Source organism: Leopardus geoffroyi, chromosome B3 (assembly GCF_018350155.1).
Source record: "Leopardus geoffroyi isolate Oge1 chromosome B3, O.geoffroyi_Oge1_pat1.0, whole genome shotgun sequence".
NCBI classification, from domain to species: Eukaryota; Metazoa; Chordata; class Mammalia; order Carnivora; family Felidae; genus Leopardus; species Leopardus geoffroyi.
The window spans coordinates 58,823,480-58,848,446 of record NC_059337.1 but is presented as its reverse complement, the minus strand read 5'-3'; the positions used below and the strand labels follow the sequence as shown (position 1 = coordinate 58,848,446).

Sequence of the window (24,967 nt, the reverse complement as noted above, 5' to 3'; positions counted from 1 at the left end):
TCATAGCTTCTTCACTCTGATGCATGGAGCCCATGAGATGGTATGTCAATTCATTCATTCATTCTTTTTTTTTTTTTTAATGTTTATTTATTTTTGAGACAATGCAAGAGACAGAGGGCAAGCAGCAGAGGGGTAGACAGAGGAAGACATAGAATCTGAAGCGGGCTCCAGGCTCTGAGCTGTCAGCCCAGAGCCCGAGGCAGGGCTCAAACTCCTCAACCGTAAGATCATGACCTGAGCCGAAGTGGGACGCTTAACCGACTGAGCCATTCGTTCATTCTTATTTGTACCGACTGACGCATTCGTTCATTCTCATTTGTACCGGGCACTTTGCTGGGTGCTGGGGATACAGGGCCCACATGAAGGTTGCATCAGTGTAGTTCCTGTTTCTCAAAGTGTAGACCGTGCCCTATCTGCAGCCTCAATATTTCCAATGCTAATACAAATACAGACCCCCAGGCCTCACCTCTAGGTAAGACGGAGACACACCTTATCAGAATCTCAGTGCTAGCCTTCAGAATCTGCTCCACATTGCAGAACCCCCTTCTTCTGCAGCTCAAGTCTGAGGACATTGTTCTGGTGGCTGACGCCTCTGCAGGTTACTTTCAGGACAGCAATGTTCCCTTGGATATGACGCCGACATAAACAGCAGCGCCTGCAGACGACTGTGGAGGACCGTTTCGCCTCTCCCCTGCCCCCTCCTCTGGCCCCTCCTTAGGCCCCCCTCCCCCAGCGCCCCGGGGTAGCGCCTGAGGGAAGCAGGAAGGCCCCGCCCCCCCACGCTAGCCCCGCCCAGGTTGTCAGGGAAGAGGAAGCCCCGCCCCGGCCGGGCGTGCGCCTTTTCTGACAACCAGGGCCTCCCAGCCCTTACCCCCAACCCTCGCGGGGCTGTCACCAGAATCACCACGCGTCCTGAAGACTGCAGCCTCGACCCGGGAGGGAGACAGCGACATGGCGGCGGCCAAGCCCGAGAACCTCTCTCTGGTGGTGCACGGACCCGGAGACCTGCGCCTGGTAAAACGGGAAGGGGAGTGGGAAGCCTAGCCGGACCCTGCCCTGCTGGCCTCCGAACTCGGCCAAGCCGCCGTCCCAGCTCGCCAGTTCCAGCGCTGCGCTGGGCCTGCACCTCTGTGCCCTGGCCGCCCAGATCAGAGCTGGTTACCATGTTGGGGGGAGGGGATGGCTGGTTTGTAAGGTGCTAAGAGGAAGGTTCTTGTCGAGTGCCTCCCGGAACCCAGCCCCGTGGCCGGCACGTGGCCAGAGCCTAGAAAAGTTGCAAACTGATTGAAGCCTTCTCCCTCCTTTGCCAGCTGCAGATTCGCAGTCTAGTCTCTAATCATTGCACTTTTAAAAAGAGGTACCAGGAGGCTGCCTGATGTAGGATATGCTCTGAATTTCTCTGAGCAGACAGTGCAGGGCAGAAAGGAGGGCCACATTTAAAAGATGTGGAACTCATATTTAATCTCTCTTGCCTGGGGCTGATTACACATCGTTTGCAGGATTATTATGATCACAAGAGTACCCAGCACTAACTAGGGACTCAGAAAGTGCCAGTTTCTGTCCCTTTTCCTTCCAGCACAGGTCTCCGTCACCAGGACTCATGGTGTTGCCTGTGCCTGTGCCAGACTTCTGTATCTGAATAGTGTCCATGTCTCTAAAGGTTCTTTCCTCCTGGCCTCCCTTAGTCCCCATTTGGTTCACTTTCCAGCCATTTTCCTCTTTGATCCGGCTCCCATGTTTCTTTAAGAGCGTTAAGTGTATGTCCACCATACTTCTACCTCTGCTCCCTGGCTCATGGGGCCAAAGTTAAAGGGAGCTGCAGGATCAGCCCTGTGGTCATGCCAGGGGTCCCTTGACAAAGTCCATCTCAGATGGGCCTGGGATGGCAGTGGGTGTGTGGGACGGGTGCCAGCCATCTCTACTGCTCCCTGGCACCTCCTTCCTCAAGAGACTATGCACCACAATCTAGATGGGAGAGACTCAGGAGATTATCCAGATTAACAGTTCTTGACTACTTATGAATCTGTGGTCTCTCTCCTCACAGAATGCAAATAGATTGAGTTTAGCAGCAAGTTCAGAGATTTTATGGACTTCCTTTAAGTCCCTCCATCGACCTTTAGAGGTTTGTGGACCCCAGACCAAGGACTCCTGCCCTGAGCCAATTCTCCTATTTTCTCAGTTGAAGAAAAGTGTGATTCCTGCGGTGCCTGGGTGGCTCAGTTGGTTAAGCGTCCAACTTCGGCTCAGGTCATGATCTCTTGTCCATGAGTAAGAGCCCTTTGTCGGGCTCTGCTGACAGCTCAGAGCCGGGAGCTGCTTTGGATTCTGTGTCTCCCCCTCTCTCTGCCCCTTCCCACTTGTGCTCTCTGAAAAACAAATAAACATTTAAAAAAAAAAAAAAAAAAAAAAAGACTGTCCCCAGGATGACAGACTTGCCCAGATGAGAGCTCAGAGGTTGACTCCCATTCCAGTGCTCTCTGCACTCACTGTGGAGTCTCACCCAAGGTCTTGAATTAAAGTGACACTATTAGTGTTTATTGCTATAACACGAGATGAAATTAATAGTAAGACAACGTGAGGGCTTTGCTGGAGGCTGCACGGAGTAAAGACCTCACAGGGAGGGGTCCTTAACCTAGGACCTAGGGGAGAGGTCCCAGAGGAGATGGATGCTACTTGACCTGGTTCTTGAAGGATGAGTAGGAGTCATTCAGGCAAATAAATGCAAGAGCAAGTGCCAAGATAGGTGGAGTACAAGATTACAGGTTCTGTTTACCGGCCCTGCAAATAGTGTGATGTACTGACTGGAGGGTGGTAAAGCTGGAGAGGTGGACAGGACCTGATTCTCCATCTGCTCAGGGCCTGCTTTAAGTCCTGGACCTAATAAGTAGCAGAACTAGAATTGCAACCCCAGGATCTGCTTTGCCTTAACTCTTAAACTCAGCCTGGGGGCGCCTGGGTGGCGCAGTCGGTTAAGCCTCCGACTTCAGCCAGGTCACGATCTCGCGGTCCGTGAGTTCGAGCCCCGCGTCAGGCTCTGGGCTGATGGCTCAGAGCCTGGAGCCTGTTTCCGATTCTGTGTCTCCCTCTCTCTCTGCCCCTCGCCCGTACATGCTCTGTCTCTCTCTGTCCCAAAAATAAATGAACGTTGAAAAAAAAAAAAAATTTTAAACTCAGCCTGTCCCACTGCTCAGCCAGATGACCTCTTTCTGTCACGGCTGTCTAGAACAAAGCCTTGAAGATTGGAGGGAGTGGGAAGCCAACCTTAAAATTGATTTTATAAAAAAAAATAATTTTTTTAAAAGCTTAGGAGTGACTGATGGCTCAGTCGGTTGAGCATCCTACTTTTTTTCTTTAAAATTTAAAAAATTTTTTTATTTATTTTTGAAAGAGACAGAGACCAAGCGGGGGAGGGGCAGAGAGAAAGGGGGACAGGATCCCAAGCGGGCTCTACATCTACAGCAGAGAGCCCAATGTGGGGCTTGAACATACGAACCACGAGATCATGACCTGAGCCACCCAGGTGCCCCTCTTTAATTTTTTTTAATGTTTATTTATTTTTGAGAAAGAGATGGCGTGGCTGGGGGAGGGACACAGAGAAAGGGAGACACAAAATCTGAAGCAGGCTCCAGGCTCTGAGCTGTCAGCACAGAGTTTAATATGGGGTTCAAACTCACATGACCATGAGATCATGACCTGAGCTGAAGTCGGACACTTAACCAAGGACACTTAACCGACTGAGCCATTCAGGTGCCCCAGCATCTGACTTTTGATTTCAGCTCAGGTCAGGATCCCAGGGTCCTGGGATGGATGGAGCCCATGTCTGACTATGTGCTGAGTGTGGAGCCTGCTTGAGATTCTTTCTCTCCCTCTACCCCTCTCCCCTGTTCATGTGCACTCTTTCTCTGTAAAATTAAAAAAAAAAAAATCATTTTTAATTAAAAATTTTTTTAATCAACTTTGCCTTAGAATCTACTCTTGATTAGGGATGAGTTGGGGTGGGTATATCCTAAAGGCTCTAGAAAATGCATGATGGGCTAAAGAATGTAGCCTGTGGTTACACTAAAATGGTTCAGGGTGGATTCATGAGGTCCTCAGGTTTGTTTGAGAGTAGGATGTGGTGGGATCATTTACTAGACAAAAGAGTAGAGTAAAATATTGAGGTCAGGTTTGAGTGTAAGATGTCTCTAGGACACAACATCAAGGTGTCTTTGAGAAATTACCTTGGTTTTAGGGATCGGGGGTGCAGGGTTGATTTTTTTTTTGGGCTGGAAATGTAAGTTCAGGAGTCATTTGCTTCTCCACTGGGCAGTACTTCACCTCCTCCCCACAAGGCATTTGGGAATGGGGAGAGGGTTTGTCACAGTAACTGAGGGGCAGACTTCATAGAGTTAACAGCACTGTCCTGTTGGAGGAGTCGACATGGTGGAGAAGTAGGGGGACCCGAAGTTCCCTCATTCTCAAATATAGCACTGTCCTGCTCAACAAAATATTATTGCCTTGCCCAAAGTAGCACCCTAGTGGGAAATTGTAGCTGGATGAACTTGCCTAGGCTGAGTAGGACATGTAGAGTGAGAAAGCAGCAAATGGAGGACACTACCCTGGAGAGAGCCTCACACTCAGGGGAAAAGGCAGAAAGCTGTCAGCTGAGAAGAGTGACCAGGGATGCCTATGCTGCCTCAGATACCTGCAACACAACACAGACCTTCCTGGCCCCTCACCACTCCCTCCAGAGAAGGACCCCCTTCCCCTACTTCCATAGACTATCTTTACTCTTCCACCCCCTTCTGTAAGGTGAATAGGTAAGTAGATTGGGACTGGGGATTGGTACTGTTAGTAAACCAGAAAGCAACAAGGAGGAACAGTCCTGGGGCACCTTGGGAGGGAACACCAGTTTTTCTTTCTGTGGGAGGACCAAAATGAAATCCAAGAGTTCCTGGGCAGAGCAGGCTGTGGCCATTTTGTCCGACCAGGCTCAGGGTCCACTGATAGAAAGGGCTGTGCCTCAGGAACTCATGTGAAGGGAGCTGTCTGGGGGGAGGCCAATTTCTAAAATCTCTAGCAGGATTTGGAAGGGTTCTGAAGCAGGAAGCAAGGGCTCGACCCTTCCCAGTGCTGCCATCCCACTTCAGGACAGCCCAGAGACCAGCCAGCAGCCATGGCTGGGCTTCTGTGGGGGAAATTTAACCTGGGCCACTTGAAACTCCTGCCATATTCCACCTGCTGGGAAGGAAACAGAACACTTAGCCATTTTCCTGCTTATGGAGAAGGCTGGATTCCCTTTTCTTTCTTGATGCTGTGGCCGCAGGGAAGGAAAAATTAAATTCCTTGCCTGTTATGTAGCTAGTGATGACCTCAACCACAGCAAGGGAAAGGCCAAGGCAGCTTCAGTGCTCCCTGACCTGGGGATTCAGGCCTCCATGGTGCCTGGGCTCCAGGCATTTTGTAAGTTGAGTGGTAAATCAGAGAGAGAGAGAAAGTATGTGCACCTAAACACACACACACACACACACACACACACACACACATAGACACAGGCACACACACATATACACTGACTGGTGGCTTTCATTTATAATGAGAAAAACAAAAATGTGAGGTAACAAAAAAAGACTGACTTTTCCCTCCCTATTTTAAATAGAGAAGGGAGCAAGGGGAGAGGCAGCCAAGCTGATGCATAAAGAGGCAAACAGCCAGTCAGCAGAAAGTGTCAGCTCACTGAGGTCCTCTTAAAAAGGAAACAGTAATAAGGTCACGAGCCAGGTTGAGGCCCAGAGTGGGATTTAGTGCCAGCTCTGCTGTTTATAGTTGTGTGACTCGCCAAATTACTTTCTGCTTCAGTTTCCCATCTGTATAATGGGGATGACAGTAGTTCTCATCTCTGGGGTGTGTGGGGACTAGATGATGTCAGGGAGCAAGAATTCTTGTCTCCTCAAAGGTCCTAGCTGGACTAAGAATCAAATTGACACAAGACAGATTAACAGGAGAAAATAGAATTTAATAGCATGTGTCCAGAGAATCCATACAGACAATGGAAATTCCAAAGACAGTCAGGCAAAATGAGGTATATGTGTCATTATGAACCAAGGAGAAAGGGGATAGGGGCTTGGGACTTCAAAGGGAATGGATGTAATTCACAGAAAAATGAAAAAGTAAATGTTTGGTAAATAAATGTTTGCCCTGCCCTATAGATAACTCAGATAAAGTTTATCTCTGGTAATAGATAGCCCTTACTCTGTAAAGACCCTCTAATTTATTTATTTATTTATTTTTAATGTTTATTTTTGAGAGAGCTCGAGCTGGGGAGGGGCAGAGAGAGGGGGACAGAGGATCTGAACCTGGCTCCTCACTGACAGCAGAGAGCCCGATGTGGGGATCGAATCCACGAACCCTGAGATCATGATCTGAGCCAAAGTCTGATGCGCAACCAACTGAGCCACCCAGGCACCCAAGAGTCTCCAATTTAGATTGCTCTTTGTAGTTAAGAGAGGGGCAAACGTTTCTCCTGAGCCCACAGGATCTCAATTCCCTTCAGCTCAAAATAATCCCACATATGCCAAAATGGCCCACCTTGGGGCAGGACCATTACAGTGGGATGGTGCTGTAAAAGGCCCAGCCTTATGGAGCTTGAGTCCTGCATCAGATGCCATACACATCTCAGCATAAAAAGAGATGAGACCAACACCTACAAATGCACGGACAATCTTTTTTTCTTTTTGTGCTATGTGGACAATTTTTAGCCAAATTATAATACATGTGGGCCCAGGAGATAATCTTATATCCATCTGTATTTACCAGTCAAATTACTTTGTGTCTCTCTGGTCAGTCTTGAGAAATCCAGAAGTTGCTTTGGATTGGGAAATGAATTAATTCTCTTTGAGTTACTAGTTCATGAAGTTGAGATATAAAACAGATTAGTTTTTTCCACAGAAGCTGTTTTTGGTGGGGGGAGGAGGGAGGCTTTTTTTTTTTTTTAATGCTCTAGGTTTCACTTGAAAGGTAAGGGAAACAAAGAGAGAGCATGTTGAGTGCCTACTATATCCCAGGCATACGCTGGGTGCTTTCATGCATTGCTTCACAAACTATCCCGAATGAAACACCAATTTTATATTTTTAGCCATGAACTGATATGCTTGTATTGCTGCATTTTGATGTTGGGGCAATGTCAAATGTTGTAAATATTTGTAAATTCTCCCATCAGTTTCTGTAGGTGTTGCATCAATAGTAGACGTAGTACTAGGTCCGTATTGCATCAGGAGTAGTTCACTTCGCGTCCACTTTATCTGCCTTACTCCTGACAGCTCTGCCAGATTTCAGGCACCAGCATCTGGCCAGGGAGAATGGAACAACCCAGCCCCCACATCCAGGAAGCTGAACAGTGGGTTTGGGATAGGGGATAGTCAGATTTTTGTTTTACCATGTAGGGGAGGAAAAGTAATTTTCTTCCTGTGCTTCTAGGTTATTGGCCGAGACCCCTTGTAATAAAAGACAGATTTTTTTAAATGTATTATTTTTAAGTTTATTCATTTTTAGGCGGGCGCGCGCGCGCACACACACACACACACACACACACACACACACGCGCACACACACACACACGCACACGAAAGTGGGGGAGGGGCAGAGAGGTTAGGCCGGATCCAAAGCAGGCTCTGGGCTGACTGCAGAGCATCTGATGCAGGACTCGAGCTCACGGATCATGACCTGAGCCAAAGTCCGCAAGCCATGATGCTAACCAACTAAGTCACCCAGGCGCCCCTAAAAGACAGACTAACAAGAGAAAACTAAACAAGCTGTTTTTAAAAAAAATTTTTTAATGATTATTTATTTTTGAGAGAGGCAGAGACAGAATGTGAGGGGGTTAGGGGCAGAGAGAGAGACAAACAGAATCCGAAGCAGGCTCCAGGCTGTCAGCACAGAGCCCGACCAGGGGCTTGAACCTGTGAGCTGTGAGATCATGACCTGAGCCAAAGTCAGACGCTCAACCGACTGAGCCACTCAGGTGCCCCAGTAAACAAATTTTATAACTGTACCTCCTATATGCATGGGAGATATCAGGAAAACTGAATAATTTCCAGAAATGGCCTAAGCCACCATCTTAAATACCATTTACAGCTAAAGACAAAAGGTCTTCTTAGAGTGAGGGAAACCAGTTATGGGAGGTTTCAGGAAAAAGCACAGTAAACAAGGGTAAGGTTGTTATGCAAATTTAAATCTGTGCCTTCTTCCTAGAAAACTATCTAGAGAGATAGTTATCCTTTTCCTGGAACAGAGAGGGAGACACCCTTACAAATGGAGATTTTCCTTGTCAGCATAAATCTCTTACAAAATTTACATAGTTTTCAGATATTTTCCTATTCAGCTGTTTGTTAAAAATGATCAGCCTAAAATAATTCTTATGCCAAAGAGATAAATTTTGGGATGACAAATTTTCCTCTGGAGGAAAGAACAAGTTATAAGGGAAAATAGTCATTTTAGAATGATGGGTTGATGTTTAATTATAAAGGGCAGAGGAAATGTACCAGTATGGAGCTTAATTAAACATTAATCAGGCCCCATGAAGATGAGTTTTTGCACTTTGAGGAAATGTGTTATACCCTAGATCAAAAGATTTGATTTGAATCTGTACAAATTTTATTTATTTATTCATTTATTCATTTATTTATTTATTTATGAGGTGGGACAGGAGGAGAGGGAGAGACATTTTTTTTTTTTTTTTTTTTTTTTGAGAGAGACTCTTAAGCTGACTGTATGCCCAGTGGGGATCCCAATAGGGGGCTCAATCTCACACTGTGAAATTATGAGCCAAAATTGAGAGTCTACTGCTTAACTGACCCCGGCACCCCTGTAATAATTATTATTTTTTTCTTTTTTTTTTTTTTTCAATGTTTATTTATTTTTTCTGGGACAGAGAGAGACAGAGCATGAACGGGGGAGGGGCAGAGAGAGAGGGAGACACAGAATCGGAAACAGGCTCCAGGCTCTGAGCCATCAGCCCAGAGCCTGACGCGGGGCTCGAACTCACGGACCGCGAGATCGTGACCTGGCTGAAGTCGGACGCTTAACCGACTGCACCACCCAGGCGCCCCATAATTATTTTTAAAGTAAAATAATTCTATGTCTGTAATATAACACATTGAAAATATCCCATCCTTGCATATGTACTTTACTGTTATGATTTGTGGGTAAGGACAAGGGGATTATTTAATGCAGGGGCATCAACACTGGCACCTCCAGTGGTCCTGAGCACAATGTCTTTTTCCCTGGTTATTTTTGCCATCAGCTGACAGAGCTAGTATCTATAAGATCACTTTAAAGGGCCCTGATAGGCTTCAAGTATCAGCTGGATTACACTGGGAGTTTACTCTGAGTGGGGAAATGTTGGCTACTTAACCCTTTAACACCTGAGCTAGATTTATCAGTCAGAGGCACTGAAAATAGTCTAACACTCCTTCTGAAAAAGGGAAAATCAGGTAGTAGCAAATAGCCCAAAGAAATACCTCTTCCCTTATTTTAATATTTTAATTAATATTTATTTTAATATTATTATTAAACAATATTATTTAAATTAAATGAAATTAAATGATATAATTTAATATTAAATATTATTAACATTCTAATATTTATTTTAACAATAAAACAAGACCCAAACCAATAAACAACAGGAAATTAAATCCAGCAAATCTGGGCATCTCTGCCAACCGCTAGGGAAGGACAGTGCCTTTGTCTGCAAGAGGTCCAGAGGCACAAAGCTAACACATTCCCCTACAAGCAGCAGGAGCAGTCAACAATACCACAAATAGGATCAGAACATTTTATGTAATAAGTCCTAGTACTACTAAGAGAGGTAGTAAAAGTAGCCCTATTCTGAAGGGAAAAGCTAGAATTATGGGTATGGGGGGAAATTTATCTTTCAAACTTGCATGACAAAAATTAAGAAGGAGGAGAAATATGTACTCACAGTATTGACATCCACTTGATCTTTTAGTGTGGCTGTTAAAGCTGGCAGTTTTCTCAATCAGATTGACATTAAGAACACTAATTACTGGAGGAAAAATGTTCAGATTTTGTGAAGTGATATTCAGCTTAATGTTATTTTTTTCAGTGTTTTTTATTATTTTTGTAATGCTTATTTTTGGAGAGACCATGTGTACAAGAGTTGGGGAGGGGCAGAGAGAGAGGGAGACAGGATCCAAAGCAGGCTCTGCTGCAAGGGTGTGCTGGGAATTGCAGAGGCTTGCTGAGAACATGGTGGCCAGAACATAGAGAGTTTAGGATTTTACAGGGCCACTGGGCACTTTAAATTGATTTGCATTTTATAAAGATTGTTAGCAGAAGAAGGCTGGTTGGAGCCCTGAGGGCTTGGGCCGGAGAGTGGCTCAGTGGACTTTGGGAGAGTGTTCAACCCTTCTACTTTGACCCCAAGTTTGCCAGGCCTAATGCAGCTAGAACAAAGTCTTTTTTTTTTTTTTTTTTTAATGTTTATTTATTTTTGAGAGACAGAGCGCAAACAGGGGAGGGGCAGAGAAAGAGGGAGATACAGAATTTGAAGCAGGCTCCAGGCCCTGAGCTGGCAGCACAGAGCCGGGCGCAGGGCTCGAACTCATGAACCGTGAATTCATGACCTGATCTGAAGTTGGCTGCTTAACTGACTGAGCCACCCAGGCGCCCCTAGAACAAAGCCGTTTATGACAAAATGGCTAATTAGGAAATGTTTAGATTTTCCTCCCACGCTCAAAACATGCTCAAGGGAAGAGGAAAATTGAGGAGGGAGGGAAGCCAAAATAAGGTCTTCTGCTCTCTCCTGCTCTGTCTGTGCAGGGCAGCCAGACAACAGGTTGTCTGGGTACAGATGGGGGTGGGAGGCGAACGTGGGCTTTGAGGACCTGGGGTGAGGCCAGCCTCTAAGCCCTCAGTCTAAGGCAGGGAGGTTGGCCAACACCTTCCCACAACTGGTAGAATCAGGCTTAAAACACTAGGCTGGAATCCTATATCACTTTCTCCCAAATTCCAGCCTTTTAAGAAAAGCAGTTCAAGTCTCTTAATACTGATGTGACAAACAAGGGAAATAACAACTTCTCCCCAAAACAAATTTAAGAAGTAACCCTTTTCACAAGGAAAAGGACAAGGCTGTCCAGAGCTGGTTCAACCATACTGTGAATTAATTATAGAAAAAATAACTTTGATTCTATTTCTTTTGTAATAAGACCTAACTTATTTACTATGAGCCGGGCACTCTATTTTCTGAATATCCTCATTATACAGAGGAGGAAATTGAAGGCACAAAGAGGTTATGTAACTGCCCCGAGGTCATGCAGCTGGTGGAGGGGAGCCTCAGTTTGCACACGGACATGTTGTTCCAGAGTCTGAGTGCTTCACCCCTGCTCCACACAGGTCAGCTGCCGGAGGGAGAAGGCATCTTCCCTTGATTTCTCCTCATGTCGAGGCTGTTTCTGCAACCCAAGCAAGATGTACTGAGGGTATATGAACTCAGATGTGCAGGTGGAAGTAGAAGATAAGGGGCTATGAGGATATATTTGGGAGAGAAATATTTAGGCTAACTTGAGAAAGTATATTTAGGAAATACAAGATAGCATTTAGGATACAAGAGACACCTGGGTGGATTCCATGTTCCCACAGAGTTCTTTTTTTTTTTTTTTTTTTTTCTATTTTTAAATATTTATTTTTGAGAGAGAGAGAGACACACAGAGTGTGAGTGCAGGGCGGGGGGGGGGAGGGAGGGAGAGAGAGAGAGAGAGAGAGAGAGAGAGAGAGAGAGAGAGAGAGAGAGGCAGGCTCCAGGGTCTGAGCTGTCAGCACAGAGCCCCACATGGGGCTTGAACTCATGAACGGTGAGATCATGACCTGAGCCAAAGGAGGCTGAAGCAACTGAGCCACCCCGGTGCTCCCCCACAGAGTTCTTCATGAAGTACTTCCATGACTTATTCCAGGAGGTGGGAGGAGACCTGGAGGGGATGGATGTCTGTGATGCATTTCTGACTTGTGAAAAATGCCGGAAAAATGACACAACTACAGGAAAAAACAGTTAACTCCTCCTTATCCCTTTGTTTACTGTTACTCCCAGAAAGGTAAGAAATACTGTTTAGGAAAGCTTGAATATGCATGATAACAAAACTTTGGGGGAATGGAAGGGCGATGAGGATAAAAGGGGAAGTTGAGGGATCTCAGACGGGCTAAGAAATGGGTGAACAAAAGAATATCTTCACCGAAATCTGAGACAGAAAAAGGAGATTAAGTAAACAGAGGACTGTGGCCAGCGTCATACCAAGGAACCACAAACGAAAAGCAAAGTTTTTTCAGTAACCCCGTTGTGATAACTTTCTACAACACGAGCTCTGCAGCCATGCTTAGGATAACATTTACAGACTTAGGGACTGATCTTAACATGGTCTTGTGCTTCTGTGGCATGTCTCCTGCAGAGAGGGGAGTCAGGAGTCAAGCTGAATTGTAAGAGTGGTTAGAGTCAGCAAGAATGAGAATGGAAAAAAAAGTTGGTTTGCAAGGAGAGGTATTTAAGTTCTCCACAGTGTGTGGTCTGCTACCAAGGAAAAACCGGGCTGTCAGCACAGCGCCCTCTAGTGTCTCTGAAAGTCACTGCAGCTCTGTGGGGGTGGGCCGGCCAAAGTTGGTCAGCTCTGTTAACCTCCAGCATATGTTTACAGTGGTAATCTCTAGTGACTCAGGGCCAACTGTTGGCTTTGAGCTTGGTTCTTACCCCTCTCCACCCCTAAATGGGTATTCAGAGCTGGCATGGTTGGAGGTAAGGATATGAAGAATATGCTGTGGATTTATCTCTTGTTTCTTGCGAAGTTGCCTAACAGTGCCTTTACCGGGGAGGATGGGATGCTGTTCCATGTTTGAAATAAAGGCCTTACTCTTTAGTTTCAATTAACCTGCAGTTTAAAATCTCACCCAGTATAAGAGAAACAGAACTTTATGTGGCAATCCCTGATGTATAATGTCAGAGATGGGACTTGCAACTCTGAGAGGTTTTGGTGACAGCCAGCTATCCTGAGTTGCCCATTTTTAGATGGACTCCCTCTCCCCACCCTCCTTCCTTCCTTCCTTTCACAGGTAGCCAGTTTAAGTTATCAAGAGATGAAAAATTGCCTTGAGAAGTGTTTTCCCCACATCAAGCTGCTTTGGATATAGTTCCACCAATTTTATCATAGTGCTGCCATGGGCACATCACTGTGAGGATGAACCGAGGTGATGCATGTGCAGCACTTAGCACAGGACCCGGTAGAAAAAAGTTGGCCAATGTTAGCTAATCAGCATTAACAATTGTCTCTTTGGACTTGGTTCCACTGGGGACAAGGAATTCAAATTAGCATCAAGCTATTTCAACAGAAAGTTTGGTAATCTGAGTTGAGTGAGAACCACAGACCTTCCTTGGTGTCCGTCATGGACAGTGGTTACATAACAAGAACAAACCTCTCTCCCTCCCCTCCATTTTTGAGGCAGTACACTGTACCTGGTGACTGAAGAGATTGAAGGCATGGTCTTTGGCATCTAGGTTATTTTGTTAGCAAAATAGCTCGGGTGTCATCTATTGCTACCCTATTAAAGCATCTGGGGGAGGCTTTCTGAAGGGGGCAAGCTTTGAGCAGTGCCCCTCCCAGACAGAGCACTATGCATGGGGCCCAGCCCCAACATTGTCATCACCTGTCTGGCTGCTTCTTGCATCACCCTGGAAGGAGAAAAGGCATCTTCTACCCCTGGAGTGCAGTGTGGGATGCAGTGAGGCAGTTGGGGAATCAGGTTTAGTCCTGGTTTATCCACTCTGTGGTGGTATGGCTTTGGCCAAGTTATTTAACTTCCCAGCCTCAGGTTTCTCATCTGCAAACTGTGGGCCATGTGCCATGATGTGTGTGAAGCCAGAATGTTGTCTGGCACATAGTTGGTACAGTGAACATTTTACATTCCTTCCTCTTCTTGGCTGCCTTCAAAGAATTCATAAAATGAACACTTGGATTTAGCCACTCACTGTCTTTCCTTCTTGTCACCAGGAATTTCCTAGCTAGTTAGCAATGGGAAGAAATGTTGGTTAATGTTAATAATAATAATAATAATAATAATAATAATAATAATAATATTAGCTGTGAATGCCAGAATAGCTCAGATTGGTTTTTTTTGTTTGTTTGTTTTTGTTTTTGAGAGAGAGAGAGAGTGCAGATGAGTGAGGTGCAGAGAGGGAGACGGAGAGAGAAGCTAGGCTCACCAGAGGCAGGGCACAAGCTCACCTAATTCAGGGCTCCAACTCACAAACCATGAGACCGTGACCTGAGCCGAAATCAAATGCTCAAGCAACTGAGCCACCCAGATGCCCTAGATTGCTTGTTGAACCTGGAGAGTAGTCAAAATGCAGGTCCTGTGTGTTCCCAAAGGGCATCTGAAAGTCCACATGGGAGGTTTCAGAAGAGAGGACCAAGCAATGGTCCCTGTGCTGATGTAAAGGTATGAGTAGAGATCAAAACCCTCACATAGAATTACCACATACCCTATCCTTTCCCTATAAGAGTTTCCCAGACCAAACAAATCTGTATCTTAAGAATGTGGTTTTTGAGGAGGGCAGGATCTGATAGGAAGACAGCCCAAACATCCTTTCTGCCTAGGGGAGCATATATACTTTTTATTAGTCCAGGGTAAAGTGCATCCGTGGGTGGGGTGAGGTCAGCAGTTAGAGTCAGCACTATCTAGTGTGTCCCCTCAGGCATTCACCCGGTAGCAGTGTGGTCTGAACCTGTGTTAATTCTAAGAAGAAGCATTTGAATGAAACTCCACATTAATTAAATAGTTGAGGGGCACCTGGGTGGCTCAGCCAGTTAAGTGTCCAACTCTTGATTTCGGTTCAGGTCTTGATCTCAGGGTCATGAGTTCAAGCTTCATGTTGGGCTCTGCAGTGAGTGTGAAGCCTACTTAAAAAAAAGTTGAAAATGTTCATAAGGGAAAGTTATTGTGCATACTAAATGGTTTTTCTATTTTATTTCCTTTAGGAGAACTATCCGATCCCTGAACCAGGACCAAATGGTAGGTCCTTGGGACACTTGACTTACTTCTTATTATTTACCCTGGAGACACCTGTGCATTGCTCCCTTACCCCCCTTTCCTTCTGATTATTACTTTACCTCCAATTAAAAACTGTGTTTTTGTTAGGCTGTAAACCCAGTCTGTTATTCACAGCATGACTGGATAGGTTCAACTTGACTCCTACATGAAATAAAAACAGTGATAGACCCAGAAGAGTTACCACATCAGACTGCTGACTTGTCCCAGAGTTTTTGACATTAAATGTCTTCAATTTCTGGACAAAAAGGCAGAGTTGTTCCTTGTTTGACCTAACAACAGAGGTAGGTTAGTTACTCTCTCTATATAAGCTGCCGTTTGGGTGGCCAAATCCTGTCCTAACCCTAACCCTTACCCAAGTCTGGAAAATGAGGAAGTCCACAGAACTTAATCTCTTAGTTAGAAAAGAGAGCGTCATTGGAAGAAGACTAGGACTTTCTGTCCAGTGGGGGTGGGAGGGGTTGTATGGAGCAACACCCCACGGTCATAATCAACGAAGCACAGACAGCGGGTGAGTTCCTGCCACCTTTGTTCCAGTCTTCCAGCCTCTCACCAGGTGAGCCTGTGAGGCCCAGCTGACGTGCACATTTCCTTGAGTGGTGTCTGTACCAGGGGAAGTCATGCTGCCCTGTTGGTGTGGGCAAGATACCTGCTGACAGTTTTTCAATCCCTCTCGTCCCCTGAGTCCCACTTCATAATGTGCAGGACTCTGTGATGAGGCTGAGAGCAAGGGGGAGAGTGTCTATAGATAGCTCATCCCAGCACCCAGCCACTCAGGTCTCCTTTCTGTCCTTGAGTTGGGGTGTGCTTTCCCACCTTTCCCCGGAGCTGTAGCTTCCGTGTCAACATCAGATTGAAGGCAACTTTCCTGGAATCTCAAGAGCTTTGCTACTCAAAGGTCAGCTGCATTGTTGATTTATAGTGATAAGAATATAGACAATAGCTGTTTCTATCAGTGTTTAACACGTAATGTATATTTAGGGCTTAAGTGTTTTCACCAAGCTATGGTGTTTCAGGGACATGAAAGAGCACCTCACTGTGTCCTGAAAAGTTAGTATGGATTCTAGAAGCAGCCAAACAAGGGCTGTCTTGGACCCAAAGGACCCTGGTACTGTTTCTCTGCTACAACATTCTGCTTTTTCTTTCTCGTCTCTTGCTGCCCTTGATTGGATGGGGAAATAATAGCAAATTTCAGCTAGCGTTTCTAGCAAGTGAAATTTAATCTCTTATTATAAATTGGTAAAGAGGAAACTCTGAGATCATTTTCTCTACCTTTGATCTCAGTATTCACCCTGCCATTTCTTACTCTGTCACCAAGGCCAAGGACAGAGAAGATTCTACAGAACCACACCTGTGGATCACCCATGATGTGTGGCAAGGGCAGGGTGTGCAACACCTGCATGCATAGCAGAGCTTTAGGTCTCTTTGTCTTTCTAAGGAAGAGCTTTTTCTCAGGGAGATACTTGCAACGTGCTCACCTTAGTCAGACTGGGCCAGTAATCCTTTCGTGTTTGTTTTGCAGAGGGGCTCAGTAGCATCATTATTTTCAATTTGGAAAACTGACAACAACAATACCAACACATCTCACTTTATTCAAACCTGCGAAGGGGAAATACCAGTTGAAATCTCTGGGTGGTTTAAATTAAATCTGCACTTTTAAACAGAACAACAGGCATGCAGAACGCAGCCAGATAGCTCACACAGTGTTGCCAAGCCTAGATTTTGCCAGCCTTCCTCTCAGGAATTGGTAAGATTCAGGCGTAGCATATTGTCTGGAAACAGCTCTCTCCTAGAAAACAGTTTTTCCCTTACATGGTTGATACATTTCTTCCCATTAATAATATCTTATTTGTGCAGTGGATTAGAGTTCTCCAGAGAAGCAGAACCAAGAGAGAGGAGAAAGAGAGATTGAGCATATAGATTTGTTTATATATAGGTTTATTATATATGTATGTGGAGAGAGGACTGGAAGAGATTTATCTTCATTGGCTCATGTGATTGTGAGGACTGGCAAATCTGAAATTTGTAGGGCTGACCAGCATGCTGGAAATTCAGGTCAAAGTTGATGTTTCAGTCTTGGGGAATTCCTTCTTTGGGAAATCTCAGTCTTCTCCTAGGGCCCTAAACTGATTGGATGAGGACCACCCACATTAGGTGGAGTAATCTGCTTTACTTTTTACAATTTACTTATTGAGTCAGTAGACTCCAATGTTAATTACATCTAAAAAATAGCCTCACGGCAACATCTTCTGTTTGACCAAACAGCTGGGCACCACAGCCTTGCTGAGCTGACACATAGCATTAACCCTCAAAAGCAGTTATTTTGCTCTGTGGAAGCTTTTCCTGGCTTGTAAGCCTTCATTAGTGTTGCTGTTTAGCTTGTTTCCCTCTGTGGTTGTATCTGGCCTTTGAAACCAAACCCTCTTCCTGTCCAGAGGGGAAGTATGGTGGTGCCTCAGGCTGCAGGGAGGATGGTTCATTCCCTCACTTGTTTTGTCCTTCCTTTTATCAGAAGTGCTGCTGAGGATGCATTCCGTTGGAATCTGCGGCTCAGATGTCCACTACTGGCAGCATGGTCGAATTGGGGATTTTATTGTGAAGAAGCCAATGGTGCTGGGGCATGAAGCTTCAGGAACAGTTGTAAAAGTGGGATCATTGGTAAAGCACCTAAAGCCAGGTCAGCAAAACCCTTCAACTCACTGTTTTATTTATCCCTCAACATAAATAAATATTTGTGTGCACTTTCTTGGGGCCAGGCCCTCTGTTAAACCCTGGGGTTACAGCAGTGAATAAGACAGTCTTCAATTTCTACACACATGGATCTTACCTTCCACAGAGGAAGACGGGCCTGGGACACACATACAGTTCCTTAAGTACAGTTGTGTTGAGGGCAACAGAGAAGAAAACGTGACCAGGGTGTTCTAACCAGATCCCTGGCTCCTTGAAGGGAGGAACAGTTAATCCAACACCTGAAGGCGACTAAGGAATAAACCAGTTAAAGGGGTGGGGGAAACATTCCAGGCATAGGAACCATAAACTGTCTCCACATGCTGAGAACCAGGGTCTTTGGTACAGTCGCTGATCTTATTGGACGACTGGAAAACTGTCAATATTTTTCTAGATTTGCTTAATTCATTCTCTTGAAGGGAGGAATTCTCAGCTATTGGCAGCCTGTGATGTTCCCCAATAAGTGAATTAAATTCGAGCTGTGTGACACGGCCAACTGTTGGCTTTATTCTTCCTTTGCTGATGAGGCCACTGTACAGCCTGGAAACGACATCAGATTATTTGAGGGAAGGAGAAGGTTGGCAGGAGATACCATTTCTCAGTTATAAGGCTCTCTGAGCACAGCTACATGAAGAGGAACTTTCTGGCCCTGAAGAAGCTAGACTTGTGTCTCACTTAAGAATGTTGTCAGGCTCTCCATTCATCATGAGTGGAAGTTGAGAAAGCCCCTGAGAATTTTGTGGGGCTATCCCAAAGGGGAAGATTCATACTTTCCAACAGCCCCTGAGTGGTTCTTACCTGTGGGACCAGATATCTAAATACTAGTCATAATAAAGAGTGTGGGGGTTCTTTAAATTTCAGTTATAATAAGTGCTGAGTGCAATCCACAATGAGTCCAACCTTGTGCTTTGAGGGATACAGAGAATTGAGAAGATACGATACCTGGATACTTTCATCTAGTTGGGAAGACCAGACATCAGGACATAAATACCAATAATTAGAGAATAAGACCATTGGGTACTATAAGGTATGAAAAAGAATTGGCTCTAGCAGTTCAAAGAAAGGGCATTTGTGATGGGCAGAGGTCTTAAATGAAGGTTCATGGAGGAGATACATCTTGGGGCTGGATATTTAACAATAATAATTGTAGGAAGAAGGTAGCTAATATTCATTGCTTTACTGTTAGCCTCCATGTTAAATATTTACATGTATAATTATGTATGTCATTACTGAAACAACTGTATAAGGTAGGCATTATTTTAAAGCACGGTGATTAGGCAGAGTCATACACTAGTGAGTCTCAAGCTGGGACGCCTGTCTTGGTCTTTCTGACTCTGAAGCAAGTGCTCAGAACCATTGGCCTGCCCAGCATCTGGAGACTTGAAAACGGTTTTGTATTTGAGTTAGTGAAGGGGTCTGAAGCTAATATTCTAGTTAAAGGAACAGAGTAATAAAATCACAGAGATGAGCATAATATATCTGGGTCGCTAATAAATCTATGGTGCTCAGAGTAGAGGTTCTGTGTTGGGGAGTTAGTGGAGACGATAAAAATGCATAATCTATATACAAGTCCCTCTTTAAAAAGCACTGTGCAGCTGTGAGTTATTATTATATTATTACAATGTAATAATTGGAAGACAAAACTGAGTAATATAAAACTCCACCTGATTATGGAGACTCTTGAATGCTAGATTGCAGAAGTTATCGTCAATGGTAGACCATAATTTGGAGAAAGTTCAGTGGGCCAAGGGGAAAGTAGAGAGGGACAGAAGGAAGAGACACACACAGGTTAGGGGAATATATTTTATGGTTGCATAAATATGGTTGAATTTCTGTGGATCCTTTTTTTTTTTTTTCTTTTAGAAGACAAAATTTTTATTTAAGTGTTTCATATGCTAATTTGGACTGAAAATTCTAATCAACTAGTCTAAAAAGAAGGAACACACTCATAGAGTAGTTCTTAACATTTGTTGATAAAGTTTTCACACAAATCTTAAAGAATCAATAAATCTAAGGCATGGAAAAATTCTTAATTTAAATACAATCTGGCTGTCTATCTTATAGTTTGAATTTCCTGTACAATAACACCAGCTCAGATAATTATAATAATGATAAATACAATGCAAATAGTTAATACTACTTATATTACTACTATTATTATCATTGCCGCCACTACTTTTAATGAGCGCTAACTACATCCCAGGACCCTGTGTTATTCTGTAGGTAGTTTTAATGCAAAGGCATAAAAATAACTTAAGGTGTGTCTATTTAGTAAAGGGAAAACCTCCCACCGGTGACACTCCTCAGGCTAAGGAGGGCCCTAGCTCCACTGTTCCACCCCTGTGCGGGTGGGGCTGGGGACTGACTGGGAAGGGACACAAAGGAAGGAAGTTTCCAAGGTAGTGGTAATGTTCTGTATCTTGATAGGGGCTTATATTACACAGGTGAATGCATTTTTTCAAAATTCACCTAGTGATCCAGGTAAGATTGTGCATTTTATCTATATTTAAATTTTACCTTAAAAAAGAACCTTAAACAAGTTTTGAACTCTAGTTAACGATAGATAGGCAGGCTGAAGTATTTAAGCATGGAGTGTACTAATGGCTACAAGCTATGTTGAAATGCATCAGGAAAGAAGATTGGCTCAATGGATAGAGGAGAGATGGATGGATAGGCAGCTATGTGATAAAGAGAATTAGCTACATGTTAATTGAAGAATCGAGGTGCAGGACATCTGGGTGTTCACTGTACAGTTCTTCCAACTTCAGTGTATGTTTGAAAAAAAAATTTTTTTTAACGTTTATTTATTTTTGAGACAGAGAGAGACAGAGCATGAACAGGGGAGGGGCAGAGAGAGAGGGAGACACAGAATCTGAAACGGGCTCCAGGCTCTGAGCTGTCAGCACAGAGCCCGATGCCGGCCTCAAACTCACAGACTGTGAGATCATGACCTGAGCCCAAGTCAGATGCTTAACCGACAAAGCCACCCAGGCGCCCCAGTTTGAAAATTTTCATAATGAAAAGATAGAAGACCAATTCTAGGGCTGGGTTTCCAAGCAAGCATAGTGAGGCAGAGGAGACGTACACTAGTTCACAAGCCTGGAAGTTACTCTCTGCTCTGCCAGAGCCCGAGACCTCTGTGGGTCATTTGCCTAAGCAGGTCTGCAAACTGGGGATCACCTAACTCCTAGTTATTGTCAAAATGCAACCAGACTGAACATAAGGCATGCCATAATTGTGGCTCCTGTGTTTGTCAAGGCCTTGGCCCATATTTTCAAAGCAGGTGAAGAAAAAAAAATGTCTGCAAACTCCATGCAGCGGTTTGAGATGAATCCTGGACTTGGCTTGCCTTAGAGATGGGACTGGTTCTGTGTTTCCCAAGCTGGGAAGTGGTTGTGGAGCTGAGGGGTGGATTGGCTTGTTCCATGGTTAGTAAAAGGGCAGGCCAAACCAGTCTGGAGAAGTGTGCTGGTCATGTTCTGTGTAGCATCCTGAGTTTTCTGTGGAAGCACTAATGGGTTGAGCTTGTCTAGGGGGCCCTGGATCCCGGGGAGGTGGGTGTCTCCCCCTGCTGGCATCTCCCCAGGAGCATGTGCCCCTTCACAGCAGCTCTGCCCCTGCTCACGTTTTCCTCTCCAGGGGATCGTGTTGCCATCGAGCCAGGTGCTCTGCGAGAAATGGATGAATTCTGCAAGATTGGCCGATACAATCTGTCGCCATCCATCTTCTTCTGTGCCACGCCCCCTGATGACGGGAACCTCTGCCGGTTCTATAAGCACAACGCTGACTTCTGCTACAAGTTAGTGCCCAAGGCCTGGCCTGGCCACCTGGGACCTCCCCCCCTCCTTTTTGGTTGGGGTTCTTTCTCCTAGTTTCCTGCGGTGATTTCTTTGTTCTTTTCAGCTTATAATTTCAGACACGAAGCATCCCCTCCACAGGCCCTTCTGGGGGCATTGAGGGAAGGCAGCTTGACTAGGGCTAGGACTGACTCACAGTACTTGGTTTTAGTCTTTGGGCTGAAGTTCCCGTTTGCTAGAGCAACAATAGAAAATTGTTGCCAAAATCACTCACTCCTCTCCAGCCATCCTGCAGATAACTTGCTGAGGTTCATCCTCCATTACTGGTTTCCAAGGCAGCTCCCAGGAAAGAGAACTTATTACAGCAGTGACCCCCAGTAACAGCAACAACTGGGGCTTACAGACGAGGCATGGCATGGAGCCAGGGCATGAGCTTTGGGACCCTGGATCCACTCTCTCCTAGTGAGTGACTTTGAGGAAATGACTTAACCTTCCTCTGCTTCAGTCTCATTTAATCACCCAAAGATTAAATGAGGCAATGCGTGTGAAATCACAATTATTATTCCCACATGCCTGGCCTTTTACTAATAAGTGCTTTGCATGCCTTATCTTATTGAACCTTCATGAGAATAACGGTGAGTTGGGCACCAGGACTGCAGTTTTGTGCAAGGGTGCAGACCCAGGAAGAGACTGCAGAGCAGAGCAAGGACTCAAGCTGGGGCAGCTGAGAGTCTTAAATTCCTGTCCTGTGCTCACTGCCCTACCCCAACTCTCGAAATGGTTTTGGGGTGAGAATTGGTATCTGCAGAAGCGCAGTGTTGTACCCATGGAGCTCTGGGGTGCTGATGTGCTTCTTTCCTTCTGACTGTCTGACGGTGTGTTTTCTTCCCATTCCGACCTGGCCCCAGCTATGGCTCTGTTGGTCAGGATGGGGCTTGTCTGAAAGGGGCCAGGTGCCCATTACAGGGGCAGTCTGATAGATCTGAGTTTTCTAGTGCCTACTGGAAGCCTTGAGAGGAGTCAGAGGCCAGACCTCGTGATGCGTTTAAGTCAACATCTAACTGCTCTAGAAGAAAGCAAGTTATGTGCGTAGAGTCTACCTTTCAGCAAGTGGTTTCCGACCATCCTCCCTTTTCTGGGCCCTTTCCAAGTCAAGGCACCAAATGAGGTTTTCATGAAAGGCAGAAAAGCAAAATGATAAATTTCAAGACTAACTGCTGGTCTCTGCCATCGACCAACTGTGTGACGTTCAGCGAGTTACTTAAACTTTGTAACCTCAGTATCTTTGCTTGTAAAATGGAGATGATAATAGCACCAATATGGTGAAATGCATAGCTTATTGACATAATTCAATGAGAAAAGTTTATCAAGTACTCAGCATGAGGCCTGGCACATAGTAGGTGCTCAATGAATGGTGCCATGATATGTCATAGATATGGCCTTGTGTCTGGGGGATAGTACAGGTTAGGTATGAAAGGAAGTCTTGCACTGGGGATGGGGTGGGTGGGCCTTTGTAGACAATGGTGGGAGAGGGTGTATTCTGTTGGCAGTGTTAATGGGAGGGCTGAGGAGGGCCCCTAGGGGATGTGCAACCCCCCACCTCTCCTTTTCTCCCAGGGTGCTTTCTGCTCACATCCCTACACCAGCCCTGGACCCACACCCTCTTCTCTGGTTTCTGTTTGTGAGGATTCCTATACTGCCACGGCCTCTTTATTTTCCTACCCACCTTATTTTCTTTTTATCTTCCTGCTTCCCCCTTGACTTCTTGATTATCCTTTTGCTGTTCCCTCAACCCTATTGTGAAAACCACCAAGTTGCATTATTTTCTGATGTTTATAAAGTCAGGAAAGATCAGAGCTGGGAAGAAACTTAGAGTGTTCCCATCCCCCTTCCCTCCCACTGAACAAGGTCAGGTTAGTGGGAGCATAGAGGAGGACCCAGAGACTCTCCAAAGGTCAGTGGCAAAGGCCCTGGGCCCAGGACTCTTCCTGGTGCTTCTGCCTACATGCCAGGCTGCCCTCCCCATGTGGCTAGTGTGGCTGTCTAGGTGATTAAGGAAGCACCTGCCTAATGAGTAGAACAATCTCACCATAATAATCCTCTATCATCACCATCCTCAATCCCATTTTCCTGGGTGTTCTGCTAAGGGGAAATCAGAGTGAAGGTTAAGAGCGGCACACCATTCCTGACCAAAGACCACCCTCAGCTCAGAGCCCACACAAGCCTTGGGGGAAGTCCCAGATGTGAAGGGGCAGGCATGTCTGAGGCAGTATGGTTGGTGATTCCTTGGGAGAGTTTGGGAGTCTTCATTATTTCGCTTCAAACTTTTATCTCTTTTATAGAATTGATGGGTCACATTGGGTGGGAAGGGGTGATGGTGGCAATCCGAGCAGGAGAGAAGATTGAAGTAGGGGAGACAATGTGAGAGACGCAGAGGGGAGGGAGGAGGAAATGGTGGGGGGCAGCAGGCAGAGGCCGACTGTAAGCCTCATTACTTATTCTGTGGAGTAGTGTGACAGGTCATGGGAACAAGCACATGGTTTGGCTGACACCTTCCTTTTTGGAACTTGAGGATTTTCATGTTCTAGCATGTGGAGGTTTGGGGGCCCTGAATAAAAATACTGGACAGTGAGGAGTTAGCAGAAGTGAGATGTGAACCACATTGCTGCTGGTACTAGCAGGCGGCTGATATGGGGCAGGCAGGATGTGGAACCAGAGACCTGAGTTCAGGTCTTGCTTTTCCACTCATTAGCCTTGTAACCTTGGGCAAGTCTCTGTCATTGAGCTTCAGTTTCCTCTTCTGTAGAATGAAGGTAAAAATAAAGCCTGTCCTTCCTGCCTGACAAGGTCATGGTGAGGATCAAATGAGATAATGGATGAAAAAGCCCTCTAATCTGTAAAGCCTTATGCAAATGTTTGCTGTCATCATCATCGGGGTTGTTAATAGGGTCAGGATGCCAGTGGACTGGGAAGTGAAAACCAAGAACCCCGTGGTGAAGGTGACACAGCATTTAATCAACTGCCTGGAAGAGAGGCCCTTTTCCCTTTACAACCAGTCCAGGGGCAACCAGGCAGCTGCTGCCATCAGATGTGGTTCTTCTGGAACATACAATTCGGGGGGAGGGCAGCAAACAAGAGTGACATCAGCTTCTAAATCACTGTTTGGCAAAGCTGCTGATAGTTGGGATTGTTTGCTGAAGTGAAACCAGAAAGGCTATATACATAGGTTTGAGAAGCAGACGAGATGCTGGAGTGTGGTCATATTAACCTCTTATTAAATGAACTTCTCATTTATTAATGGTAATCACAACATATCTCTTCTTGGGTAACATGTTGAAGAAAACATAATGTGTGCACAT

General features: G+C 45.3%; 1 protein-coding gene across 1 annotated transcript in view; it reads left to right on the top strand.

Annotated features, from left to right (window-relative positions):
- Positions 1-797: 797 nt before the first annotated feature.
- The window catches only part of SORD (sorbitol dehydrogenase), a 35,117-nt gene continuing 10,947 nt past the window's right edge, over positions 798-24,967 (top strand). The window contains exons 1-4 of the mRNA XM_045449882.1: positions 798-1,014; positions 15,015-15,048; positions 17,597-17,761; positions 21,451-21,610. Coding sequence (XP_045305838.1) covers positions 952-1,014; positions 15,015-15,048; positions 17,597-17,761; positions 21,451-21,610 — 422 coding nt within the window. The 5' untranslated portion in view covers positions 798-951. The remainder of the gene's footprint in view (positions 1,015-15,014; positions 15,049-17,596; positions 17,762-21,450; positions 21,611-24,967) is intronic.